The sequence below is a fragment of the Chrysochloris asiatica genome, unplaced genomic scaffold (genome assembly GCF_000296735.1).
Source record: "Chrysochloris asiatica unplaced genomic scaffold, ChrAsi1.0 scaffold00128, whole genome shotgun sequence".
In the NCBI taxonomy this organism is placed as follows: Eukaryota; Metazoa; Chordata; class Mammalia; order Afrosoricida; family Chrysochloridae; genus Chrysochloris; species Chrysochloris asiatica.
Genome location: NW_006408646.1, coordinates 7,662,970 through 7,676,663, shown reverse-complemented (window position 1 = coordinate 7,676,663; position 13,694 = coordinate 7,662,970). Strand labels below are relative to the sequence as shown.

The following is a 13,694-nucleotide window of genomic DNA, read 5'->3' as shown; positions in this document are numbered from 1 at the left end:
CAAAGAAGCCCTTCTTGAGCCCCCCAGCTGCCTTTCCCATTGGGAGGGATTGTGCAACCGCCAAGAATCATCACCATAACACATTGAGGTTTCCCAAGTTTGGTCAGCAGTGTTCGGCAACATAGTTGATGCTCACCATCACAATTAGTCAGGCACCCTCGCTGGGCCAGGAATAGGCACACCATCCAGTGGTCTGTGCTCTGGGAGTCCCTGTTCCAGCCACCAGAGGTGCCTCACCCTCCCAGGGGTACACTGGTTGCAGCTGCCTATTGTCCACTTCTCCCATGGCCATTGGCCGAGGTCAGATTCAGTTAGGTGCAGTCACAGGTGGACCAAAGTTCACCTGGGTCTCAAAGACCCTTGCCAGACTGGCCCTCCGCCACAGCCCCCGGCGGGCAGCCCAGGAGGCCACAAACTCGCAGTGATGGTAAAGGAACATTCCAGAAAGGGTGAGTGCAATGCCCATGTAGCTGGGAGTGCTGAGGTGGCTGCCAAACAGAAGCCGGGACAGGACGAGATTGCCCACAATGGTGAGATTGCCCAGGACGTGGACGGTGAGGGCAGAGGTGAGGGCCAGCAGGGAGAAGCTGGCCAGGTTATAGAGCACGGATAGGAGGCAGCTGAGCAGGATGCAGGCCCAGAGTCGAGAGTCCGTGAGAGCAGGCGGTGGGGCGACACCAGCCTCCAGCACCAGGGCAGCCCCCGCCAGCAGGCAGAAGCTGGGCAGTGAGGTGGCATACAACAGAGTCACCGCATCCAGTTTCTCCTCCTGCAGCAGGCCACCTGCAACCAGAACAGCGGCCATCAGCATATGACAAGGTGACAGACCCCCCACATAGTCAGCTAAGACACCCCACACAGCAGTTCCCTACACCTGCTCTAGAGTCAGCCCCCTGGGCAAGGGGCTTGCATCCACTCCCTACTGTCTGTGCCCTGAAAGCTTATTAAGCACTTGACCTCTATGAGCCCTGGTTTCCTCACTGGTACAGTTGGGAAATAATAAGACAATGAGTTATGCACTGGACTCAAGGTTGGCGGTTCAAGTTCACCAGCTGCTCCTCAGAAATCCTATACAGGATTAAGTGCCAACTCGAAGGCACTTAACAACAGCAATACAACCTTAGGAGCCCGGGTGGCGCGGTAGGATAAGCACTTTGAACTGCTAACCTCAAAGCCACCATCATTTCATACCCACCAGCTCATTCCCGGGAGAAAGATGAGGCTGCTGTTCCCATAAAGATTTACAGTCTATGAAGGGTTGCTATGAGTTGAAATCGACTCAGTGGCAGTGGGTTGGTTTTTTGTTTTTATTTTTTAAATACAACCTTAGAGGACTGGCAGTTTATAAGGAAGGACAACTCAGAAAAGTTGAGGATGATTGCACAACTTGAATGTAATCAATGTCACTAACTGCACACGAGAAACTGTGGAATTGGTATACGCTTTGCTGCTCAACAACAAAAAGATAATTCAGAGGAAAAAAACCATAGGGTTGTTATAAAGACTTATGTCCTTGAGTTGATTCCAACACATGGTGATTGACCTTTCTTCCAAGGCCTCTTTGGATGGACTCAAACCTCCAATTCTTCAGTTAGCAGGGCACTCTTAACCATTTGCACCACTTAGGGACTTAAGGTTAAGTGCTTAGCAAACGTAACAACTAAGTTAATAAATAAATCAGCTTGTCACCCACTTCAAATCACCTTCCACAGGCTGAAGCAATAAGCTTGCAGCATTTTCCCTGTTTAAAAACCTTCAAGCCCTGGAGAAAAATGTCCTCATTCTTAGCTCAGCTTTCAAAGTCAGGCAGCACCTGGCCTCAACCCACCTTTCTTGGCCTGAAACCAAAGGTCTCCACACTCCAGCTCCTAGCACCACAGCCGGGAAAGGCCAGCAGAGCGTCCCTGACTTTTCAGTTAAAAGAGTTTTAAAGTTTGAGTCCAAATGGTGGGTCCTTCCTCCATTGCTTCATCCCCATCTGACATTAGGATGACAAGGGAACATTGTCTGTGCTTAGCAAAGCAATCACTTACTGGTTATATAATTGATATCAGTATCAACACTGAGGCAGGGCAAAATGAATCCAGGACTAAGAAGGAAACCTTTTAGCTTTGTAAGGTTTTCTTCCATGTGTGTGTATGTCTACACTTTACCACCCGGCCAGTTCAAAAAGCAAGTAGCCCCACCAGCAGAGGCTACTAGAGCTCAGGTGAGAGAATAATATTTGCAATGACGGTTTTGGACCCTCTTCAAGGTTTAGTGGTGAGAGATGAGCAAGCCTCTCAGGACAGGCTCTCAGCATCTTCTGACACACACATTCCAAACAGCCACAGAGATGCTTACTCATAGGCTATGCTTAGAATAGGAAATTGTATTTCTTTCTAGATTTCGTTCTTATGTTTTGGCTTGGTTCTCTAGGCAACAGTCCCTCAGGCTTAACATTTCTAGAAATGAACAGATAATTGGAATGCCTTCTGCTTGTTCATTCCAAATTTAGCACCCTGACAAGCTGCCTGTGGCCTGCATATTCAACGACCAATGGACCAATCACAGGAAGGCATTTGTGTGTTCAGGCAAACTTCACCTTTGGTGTATTTCACTCTCTACAAGCTATCTAGCCAGGCAGGAGGGACCTTACCTTCCCACCCCAATCCTTTGCAATCTGCTCTGCATCCCTCCCTTTAGCTCAGAAAAGGACAATGGTCCTCTGCCAACCCGTCATCCTGCCTTCTTAGCCGCTACTCTCCTGCCACCCCCTAGGCCCTCAGTTTCAGTCTCTTCCTCTTGGGGGCCCACTTGTTTCAGCATCAGAAGGTCCAAGCACCTGCCACATGCAGACAAACAACAGACCCTTCTGGACCCTGTTCATCTCGCAACTGGCTGATCCCCTCTCTGTTCCTCCATAACTGTGGTGATATTAGGCAAGGCACCATCTCTTGTGCTTCAGTCTCCCATGCATAAAGTGGAGGAGTGGCAACAGCCCCCTTACAGGGGCATTTGTTAAGTGCCATCGAATCAGTTCCCTCGCATAGTGACCCTGTCTCGGGTTTCTAAGTGAATTTGAACCGCCAACTTTCTGGTTCAAACCGACATTGAGGTCCAGTGCACAGCACCTCACCAGGACATCACAGGAGTAAAACCAGCCCTGGAGCCCAGAGGTAACTGCTCACACCAGCAGATGTCACAATCCACCAATCTGCTCCTGTGGGCTGACACCCTGTGCCCTACCCCCAGAATACCCTTTCCCGCTCTGTCTTTAGGAAGAACTGGGCAAGGTATGGGCACACAGGGCCTCCCAGACAGGAAACAACCACACCCATGCCCACCTGGGCAGTGGCACTTCCTATGAGCTATTGTGACCTCTAATTCTAAGTGCATCTCCCCCACCAGCCTGAGCACTCAGAGGACAAGAGTCAGGTTGCTGTCTGCTCATGAGTACAGCTGAGAATCAAGTCCTCCTAGAAAGCAAGCTGGCACCTATTCTGTGAGCAATCAGCATCACCCCTTCTCGACAGAGAGCCCCTCAGCCTGCCACTGGCCCAGGCAGGAAGGAAGCTGCGGCCTGGTCTCTCCTCTCCCTCGAGACTCTTCCCCTGATCCAGGGAGTCTGCTCTCGGGAAAGGAGCTGGCATCAGTCATTTACACTGTAGTCTAAATTAGGCCCTGGTGTCACTCACAGAGCCTCTGACTGTAAAAACTCCTTTGCCCTAAACCCAGCTTCCTCCATTCTAGCCTCTTCCTGCCCATCTCTGCTGGGCTTTCATGTGTGGTGGAGCCTCCTCTTCCTAAGCCCCCTTTTTAGTCACCATGGTGCCTAGCCAGTCCTACCAATTCGCTATTGGAGCCCTTAATAAAAACCACCATTTAAGGTGTTTATGTTCTGTGCCAGGCCTCGTGCTGTGGACTCAGATGACCCAAAGTCAGTCCCCGCCCACTTAGAGGTTCCGTCTGTTGAAGGGCAGATAGGTAACTAAGTGGCGATGACATAGGGCATTTAAAGCCCGTATGGGGAAGCAGAATACGGTGAGAGCCAGCTGTAGGCATCCTACCTGACCCACTTCAGGGGCCAGGCTAGTTTAGACTTGGAGAGGAGAAAACTGGCAGAGGCCAAGAAGTGGTACAAAGCCAGGAACCTGCTACCCAATGCCTTCTGGGGGTTTGGAAACCCTCCTGCCTTCTGGGGCTGCCTGGGGCCCTGTGCTAGGAACACTGAGCCTGAGTTGGTGACCTGTGGGCTCAGACCCTGCGTGGGAGGGCCCCACGGGGTCAGGTTTCCCACTGTCGACTCAGCCCAGAGCCCAGTCCCCAGTTCTCATGTAACCTGAAGGCAAAAATAGAACTGGGCTTTGGCCCTGCCTCAAGACCCAGGAGGATGGGGTCAGGGCTTTAGGATCTTCCTCTGAAGATAACAGGGCAGGTGGGACATTGGCCCCTGGCTGCCTCTGATCAGCTTAGCTCCTATCTCCTCTCTCACACCCAGATTATAGGATTTCAGAGCTGTGAGTTGTTTGTTAAGCGTGCCATTGAGTAGTTGCCCACCCATAGCAACCCTATATAGGATTTCTGAGGAGTGATTGGTGAGCTTGAACTGCCAACATAACAGTTCAAACAGCTTTGCAGTCTGGCACATTAACCCACAGTGCCACGCCAGGACTCCAGAGCTGGGAGGGAGGGCAAGATACCCCTCCATTAACAATGATCCACCTCCACTGAACATATGGGGAGTCTGAGACCAGAATAAGAACTGACCATCATGTCTGACTTAAAACAAGGCCTCTTCCATGTCTCCCCTAGGTTGAGGCAGACAGGGTGGGTTCTTGCTAGACTGGAACTCAGACACCCCTTAACAGGGCAGGTAGGAAGGCAGCTTCCTGCTTCTGGTTGAGAGATTTAGCAGGAGCTAGGCCTATGCCAGGAATCCTGGTGTGGTACTGTGAGATAATGCGCCACACTGCAAAGCTCACCAGCTGCTCCTCAGAAACCCTATATAGGATCGTTATGGCTCGGAACTGACTAGATGGCACTTCACAACAACAGGCCTATGTCAGACCCCCACCAGTCCCATTCTATCAGCCAAGCTCCAGAGTTGCATAGACAAGGTTGGTTCCCTGATCCCTAGGAAATGTGGTGGTGGTAGTGTGCCGTGGAGTCGGTTCTGACTCATATCAACCCTGTATAGGATTTCTAAGGCCGTAAATCTTTACGGGAGCAGAAAGCCTCATCTTTCTCCCGTGGAACAGCTGGTAGTTTTGAACTGCTGACCTTGCTTGAGGTTAGCAGCCTGACTCATAACCACTGCGCTACCAGAGCTCCTTAGGAACTGTGGCTGTGGGCAAATCACAGAACCTCTCTGGGTCTGTTCCATCATCTGTGAAGTGAGGGTGAAGCTCATGAGGAATCAAGGTCCACACCCAGCACCAGACCTGTCATGCTATGTTGTTGTTGTCTCTCTCCCTGGTCCGCACCCAGGCCTGAGTCTTCCACAGCCTTACAACTCAACACTTGACAGCATGGAGTCCAACTGCCTGGGTTCAAGTCTTGTTACTAGTCACATGGCCCAAGGCAAACCTCTCCAACTCTCTGTTAAATGGGGACAATAGAACACATGCCTCAATCTGTGGGGATCCAGTGAAAAAAAGCACTAGACAAAGTGTGGGGCATAAATCTGAGGACTACTATGCAAGACTTCTTGGATGGTTAGAAGGAACCCTGGTGGCACAGTTGTTAAAACATTAAACTGCTAACTGAAGATCCATACTATAAATCTACCAGCCACTGATTAGAAGAGAGACTTCTGTAAAGAGTTACAGCCTCGGAAACCCTAGAGGGCAAGTCTACACTGTCCTATAGGGTTGCAACAATGGTTTTTTGTTTTGTTTTGACTCCAGAGCCTAGGTTTGGGGTCTGAAACTAAGCTTCAGTTCCTGCCTCTTTCAAAGCCAGTTTCTATGTCTGTATAATGGGATAAATACTGTACTCTTAGCCAGCGATCCAAGTCACACACCCAGCCCACCCCACCTCCTTAGCCAGTGACCCAAGTACTTACTTTGCTGGATGGACTTGAGGCCTCGGAGACAGGTAGCTGCCAGTAAGAAGCCATAGCCAGCCGGGGGCATCCTGAGTTCTCCAGCCAGGCTGCAGGCGGCCCCCAGGCAGAGCGGGCCCATGGCTATGAACTGCAGCGGGTGGTGGCGCCTGCCGAGCAGCAATGCTGACAGAGCCAAGGTGAACAGCGGCGTGATGGTAGTAGCCAGTTGTGCCAGGTCCAGGGGTACAGTGCTTAAGCCCACGTTGCCGCAGGCCATAGAGGTGCCGAAGGTGAGGCTGAGAAGCAGCACCCGGCAGCGAGTGCGGCCCGGTAAGGGGCGCTGTGCCCCCCAGTGACATGCCAGCGCCGCCACCAGCATGTGCAGTGCCGAGAGCAGCAGGGGCCGTCCGAAACCATGCACTGTGAAGATCCACTTGTTGAGGCTTGACATGCTGGCTCCCGTCAGTAGCCACACCAGTGCCACCAACGCCACCCGGACCCGGCCAGGCCTCCTGAGGTCCTGGGGGCTGCCGAGGCGCCACTCGATGCGCCCAGCCGCCTGGGCACCGCCAACCCTTGCTGCTGCCTCAGCCGTGGTCATCCTGCCGTCATGATGCTCCAGGGGGCAGCGGCCCATCCGTACCAGTGAAGCCGGGGCGGAGGACGGGCTCGCCAGAGAGGCGCTCTGGGCCCTCAGAGAGCTCCACTGCGGGCCGGACCAGGTCCCGGTTCTTTGGGCCCCGTGGCCCGTCTCTGACAGATAAGGGCACCGCTTCCAGAGTGAGGCCTGTGTCAGTCGAGGTCCCAGCTCTGTGCGGATAGCCTCCGGGTTCCCACGGGGAGAGTCGAGGCCCTGACCGGCTCTGCCCAGGTTGAGTCTACCGGGATTCCAGGTTCCCAGATCCTCACGCCTGTCCTGGTGAGGTTACCTCTGCCCCGCGCTAGGCAAAATCTCCGGGCTTCTCTTCGCCTAGTGCCCACACCGCGCTCCTAGATGGAAGGAAAATCTCTTCTCTCTTCTGCCCCCAAGATATTAGGGTGAGGATCCCATCACTGGAATCTCCTGCGTGCTAAGGCTGTGACCAGGCCTGGTTTAGGGCGCTCTGGGTTCCCGTGCCGGGTTGTACGGGGGTCGCCGCTCGCTGCCTTCGACAGTGCCCAAGCGGCGCTGCTTACACGCTGGGGGGCTGGGAGAAGGCGGCGGGACGTCCACTCCTCTCCGACTGGGCCGGCGCTCCGACTTTGGCTCCAGGCGATTCCAGCTCCGGCTCGGGTTCCCGGTGATTCTAGCTCCCGGCGGCTCCTGCTACGACTGAGACTTAGGCAGTGTCTTCCGCCGAGCCCCGCGGGCGCGGTCCGACGCTTGGGCCCCGCCCCGACTCCGCCCCCAGACGAAAGACAGCGCGGGCGGGGAAGGGCCTAACCGGCCTCGTCCCGCCCCTCGCCTGGCATTCTCTCCATCAGTGTCTTCTTGGTCTTCATCCTGCGCTACTGCCCATTCTCACAGCCCCACCTTACTCCTGGCAGGGATTCAGGCTCCTTTCCATCTGCGCCAAGGCGAATCCCCAATTGAGATCGACAAAGATGGAGTATTGAGGAGGGCCCCACCGCACCCCATTCCGAGATGAGTATCGGGTCAGTGTCCCTTAAGGCCTCTCTATCACCCCTCCCTATCGCCAGTTTCCCCTCCCCTTCTGGCCACAGAGGGGAACTGAATCACCAGGACCACCCACAGCTGCGGAAGCGGGGTACCTCTGGCATCCATTCCCTACAACAGACCCTAGGCACTCAGAGCTGATTCATAGCTGGATTTCCTGGCGTCCAGCCCTAGCAAGACATACAGCCCTGGGCTGGCGTCGGAGCAGCTGCCACCAAGCCCCTCACTGGGCCTCGGTTATCCTCATCTGAACAATGGGTGCTTTCTGGGTTCAGGAATGGATAATTAGTACTCTTAGGAAATGGTGCCCAGTCCAAGCTCTTTCTTGACAACCAGCTTCTGTACTGGTGAAAGTTCCTGCCCAGTATTGGAATCGATTCTGACTCATAAATTCTGTATAGGGTTTCTGACCCTGTAAATCTTTACGGGAGCAGAAAGCCTCATCTTTCTCCCCTGGAACAGCAGAACTACTGACCTTAAAATGAGCAGCCCCACTCGTAAGGACTACGCTATTTGTGCTTCTTTAATAATCTGTAGTGAACAGTCTCACATATTTTTCGCCACAGATGTGGTGAAACCCACGTGAAATTGTTCACTAAAGGTTAGTAAGTAAACACAAGTAAACCCGTGCTTATCCAAGATGGATTGGCACAGTGGCAGCATCAATGGGCTCAAATATAGCAATGATTGTGAGGTTGACCCAGGACCGGGCAGTATTTTGTTCTGTTGTGCATAGGGTCGCTATGAGTCAATACAGACTCCATGACACCTAATAACAACTAACAACATTCTAATCAATGAGAAAAGATTGAAATTGTCAAGGACTTCATTCTTCTTGGATCAACAACCAACAAGTGTTGACGAGCAAAGATGCCAGCTTGAAGACTAAGGTGCACCTGACCCAAGCCATGGTATTTTCAATAACCTCATATGCATGCAAATATGGATGTGAATAAGGAAAACCGTAGAAGAATTGATGCCTCTGAGTTATGGTGTTGGAGGAGAATAGTGAAAGTACCATGGGCTGCCAAAAGAACCAATAGATCGTTTTAGAAGAAGTGTAGCCAGAGTGCTCCTTGGAGGCCAGGATGGCCAAACTTCATCTCTCATACTTTGGACATATTGTCAGGACCAGTTGTTGGAGAAGGATATCATGTTTGGTAAGGTGGAGGAGGGTCAGAGAAAAAGAGGCAGACCTCCAAAGAGATGGATCAGCTAAGTGGCAGAATCGATAGACTCAAACGTGGCAACAGCAGTGAGGTTGGCCCAGGATTGGGCAGTGTTTCGTTCTGCTGTGCATAAGGTCGCTATGAGTCGGTAACGACTCGATGGCACCTAACAACAACAACCCCCGCTCTAAGATAAGCACTGGACTGCTAACCACAAAGTCGGTGATTCAAACCCACCAGCTACTCATTTGCTACCCTATACCTGGTCACTATGAGTCAGAATTAGTTTGATGGCACTTAACAAGAGTTACATTCTTTTGGGGACCAATAAGTTGTTGTTTTTATAGGGGAAAGAATGCAAGAATCGCAGTGAATAGAGGTAAATACTATTACATGAAGGGGACTGCAATATTTGCAGTGAAATGAAGTCTATGATTTGTCGAATGTAAAGCTAATGATCTGCTCTGTAAACTTCACTCAGCTTACGATAAAAAATTAAAAATAAAGAAACATGCATACACACATACAATATCAACACACTGACCCCAGAGCTGAACTGACACAGAGTGATGAGTGTGAAAATCTGTCTACGCTGCCTCCAAGCTTCCACAGTAGTCCTACCCTGCCCAGGCTGGTGAGAGATGACTTTGAGAAAAGAGGGTTATCAAAGATAAGGCCCAACAAACCTTGGTGGGGATGGGGTGTGGAAAGACCAAGGGCAGAGGGTCCAGCCTGCAGTAGTGACCCTGGAGTGACCATTCCAGACAGAAACTCACAGGGTCAGGGTGTAGGAAGATAGGCCACCAGTATAGGGAGTCGGGGGAACATTCATCCACACCTCACACTTCCCAGAGGCAGGCATAGGGGTTATCCTCCCCACAGATGAGGACTCTGGGGCCCAGGAGCATGCAGTATATGAGTGGTGCTGAGTGCTGTATGATTCTAGAGCCCCAGCTCTTAATGGCCTTGACTTTTGCACCCAACAGGACTCTCAGTGAGATCATCCTGTGAAGGGGTTGAGACTCAGCTTCATAGAGGGCAGCAAAGGTCTCCATCACATTCCCTGAGGTCTACCCTCAGAGTGACCTGTCCTTGCCCCACAGATTCCCAAGATCCTTTGAATTTAAGATTTGCCTTTTCGAGACTCAGGTCATGACTACCGGAAGCAGGCAACCCTAGGGGAGAGGCTGGAAGGGCACAGGAGAGGAAAGGTTCCTTTTGTTAACTGCTTATGTGTTAGTTTCCCCCGTCTATGAATTGGAAGCAGTGATATGGATATAGACGACTCCTTTACTAAAGTTAAAATAGGGTCCAAGCAAGACAATGAAGTAAAAGAGAGCAATGGTCTTAGTGATCTCATCCCTGAGGAAGTTAACCCACTCCCCTGCCATTATGGAAGGACTGCAGGAATCCGGGTTGAAAGGACCCCAGTGATAACAATCTATGATAAAGAAACACATTGTTCCTTTGTTTTTGTGAAATGTTACTTTAGTGTTATGAAAGGATAATCATTTTTCCAGCTGTAACTTACCCTATATGATGTGTAGAGATTTAGTGGCTAGCACAGCAGCTTTGGGAAGCTATTCCCATGGTCTTCCTGCTAATAAAATGTGATGTTTGGTCTCTGTGGTTGACTACAGAGACAGGCGGCAAGTCCTCCTTTGCTTGCCAACAATATCCTCTCAAGGTTTTGGGAGGCTGCTGACATCACATGCTGGATAAACCAAGTCAGCATCCAACAGCTTAGAAGAGAAAGGAGATTGTCTGGCATCATAAAGATCTAAGTGTCAGGCTCAACGCAAACCTGACACCTTATATGTTAGACTCTTTCTGGGGGGCTGGAAGGGCCATTCCAGGCCCTGGGGGCCTGTCCAGGACATGATTGTCCTCCACTTCACACGGGTCTTACTGACTATGCCAGATTAGACCTTGACCAGGTGACCAGGGTTAGGCTGTGCCTCAAACTCTGAAGCACAGGCTGAGAAAGTAGGCCGGGGAAAGGATCTTGAACTACTAGAAAGTGGCAGAAGGTCCCTGCTAGGCCCACGTGGCTGAGGAGAAGAGATGGAGAAGCCCATAGGGTAGCCCAGTACAGGGTCCTTAAACCCAATTTCAATTTTGTTAACACCCGTGGCTGACCCTACGTTGGTAGTCTAGGTTTTTCCAATAGATAGTCTCTCAATTTGAGCAGGATTCGGCAGCTTCCTGCTCCTTAGAGCCAAATGCACCTCACCTCACACAGGCTCTCCTGAAGGTAGGATCAAACCTTGAGAGCAGGCTGCCACCAGGGGCTATTTACAGATTGCAGGGCAGTTAAGTATTTATTATGGGCTGTCTAGCTGTATTCTTCCATTCCGTGATGTATGGCAAGTTCTAGCCCCTATGACTGTGTGGCGCTGTGGGGTAATGCACTGGACTCAAGGTTGGTGGTTCAAACTCACCAGCCGCTCCTCAGAAACTCTATTGTTAAGTAGAGTTGGTTCCCACCCATAGTGACACTGAACAGGGTTTCCAAGGTTGTAAATCTTTACAGGAGCAGAAAGCCTCATCTTTCTCCCGCAGAACCGCTGATAGTTTTGAACTTCTGACCTTGCGGTTCACAGCCCAATTCGTAACCACTACCTGAGCTCCTTCATGAACCCTATACAGGGTGGCTATGAGTTGAAACGTAAACAACAACAACAACATGCCTGTCATTTTGAAATGAGTTGTTAATGAGGCAGGATTAAGGTGGGACTAAGGATTAAGGTGGAATTGAAGAATAAAGTTTAAGGTGGGGCTAAGGAGGAGTCTTGGTGTGGTGCTATAGGATAAGCACTGCACTGCTAACCCTATGTGAGGTTGAAGTCAAGGTCTCTAGGAGTTGGGACTGGAAGGCACATAACAACAACAAGGAGTAAGGATTAAGGTGGAACAAGGATTAAGGATGCCTTCACTTGACTAGAGGCTGTGACTCAAATCACCACCCGTAGTTTTCCTTGGAGGCATGGTCTGAGTCCAAGTCATAAAATGCTTTGACAAAATTTCATTCTTGCTCTGGATCTCAAGTCTGGCTCATCCCTTCTGACCTGTGTGGCCTATCTCCTGGCCTGATTCACCAGCTACGGTAGTTCTGTGCATCAACAGTCTGTCTTCTGGCTGGCTGATTTAGATTCCTCAGCCCCTGAGACTATATGGGTGAAGAGAATCCTCTAGACTGACCTCTGAACTACAGCTTTAGGACTTGCTGGCCTCCACTATTGTGTGAGCCAATTGTGTGAGATGTTGCAGCAGATTGCAGAACCCTGGGACGTGAGGGAGGGAGGAGTGGTGATTGATGTCAAGGATAATGGAGTAGTTTCACATGTTGGAAAAGTTAGACATTTGGGATATCTTTAGCCACTACCTCATCGGAACCAGTTATGTGCTGATCCTTCTAAAAGATATTTTTCATACATAGACCTTCCCAGATGGGTGTCTCTAGGCTAGAGAGGCAGGGTGGCACAGTGACAAGCACCCAGCCCTGGTGTTGGACAACTCAGTGAGCATCTTGGCTCCACTTCCCACAGGCTGTGTATCCCGAGTCTCTGAGGCCCCAGCCCTCTGTGACAGGATTGTTAGAGGGCAGGTCTTTCCATGATTAAGGACGGACACGGCATGTGAACAAGCACTCAAGGGTCCTGGGTGCAGACAGTTGACCTTAAAACTGGAGGTCAATTTTGCACTTGGCTTCCAGATACTTCCATGTTTGTTTCACTATCAAAAGTTTTAAATCTCTGACTTTATCTCCCAGACACTATTTAAAAGTGATGCTGTAAGGAAGAGGCCCATATTTTAAGTGTGACTTTGAGGACTCCATGTGTGTCACGGTCTTCCCAGGCACCTGACCTAACCACAGGCCCCACTGGTGACAGGTGCCCTTCCGAACTCAGCACCCCAAATGTTACGGGGAAGGCACCCTGACCAGGCTTGGGGGACATCAAGAGAGATTATGGTCCTAGAGTCCTGGGCTTCCATTGAATCTGGGCTCCAGCAGTGGGTCATAACAGTATTTTAAGTAGAGAAGCAAGAAGATGCCCCAAGAAAGTCTTTGGTAGGTACTCATTCCTCTGAAACATATGCAGACTCACAGTGGGGAGATGCCCAATGAATGTGCAGAATGTGGGACGGCCTTTAAGGATTCCTCACACCACATTACACATGTGCAAAGTCACAGTGAAGACCCAATTTAATGAGTGTACACAGTGTGGGAAAGTGTTCAGGCAGCCCTCAATCCTCACTAAGAAAAAGCCACACTGGAAAGAGGCCATATGAATGTCAACAGTGTGTAAAAGCGTTTGTTTATGCCTCATCCCTCACTGTACATATGATATATCATAGTGGAGAAATTCAGTATGAGTGTAAGGAATATGGAGAAACCAATCCTCACTAAACAGGTGAACTCATAGTTAGTTAGCAGAGACCTTATGAATGTAGCGAACTTGGTAAAGTGCATGTTTGTTACTCAGACCTCACTTCATATTTAAGGATGCACAGTGCAGAGCAATGTGCAAATTAATGTAAAGAACTACTCATGATTCTACAAAATTTGCCATGATTCCAAAAAGGAAAGAAACCTTATCAGTGTAAGGAATGCAGCAGAAGGTTTAGATGCTTATCACACTACAATAGACAAGCTCTGCTCACTGAAGAGAAGGTCGCTGTGAGTGTGAGGAACGTGGGGAAGCTGTTACTTCCACTCACGTATCACAATTCAAGAGTTTAGAGGTTGTGTCAGAAACTGGATGTTCCATCCACACTGTGATCATGGGACTCTGCCATCAAACACAGTGCTGAATGTGAGCAGAGATTCTCAGTGACA

The 13,694-nt window shown here is 50.5% G+C and overlaps 1 protein-coding gene across 1 annotated transcript; it reads right to left on the bottom strand.

The window, feature by feature from the left end:
* Positions 1-307: 307 nt before the first annotated feature.
* On the bottom strand, positions 308-6,680 carry SLC35E4 (solute carrier family 35, member E4). Its single transcript, XM_006869306.1, has 2 exons — positions 6,047-6,680; positions 308-783 (listed from the first exon to the last, which is right to left on the bottom strand). The coding sequence occupies exons 1-2, from the start codon at positions 6,663-6,665 to the stop codon at positions 308-310; spliced, it is 1,095 nt and encodes a 364-aa protein (XP_006869368.1). The 5' UTR covers positions 6,666-6,680.
* Positions 6,681-13,694: the final 7,014 nt, after the last annotated feature.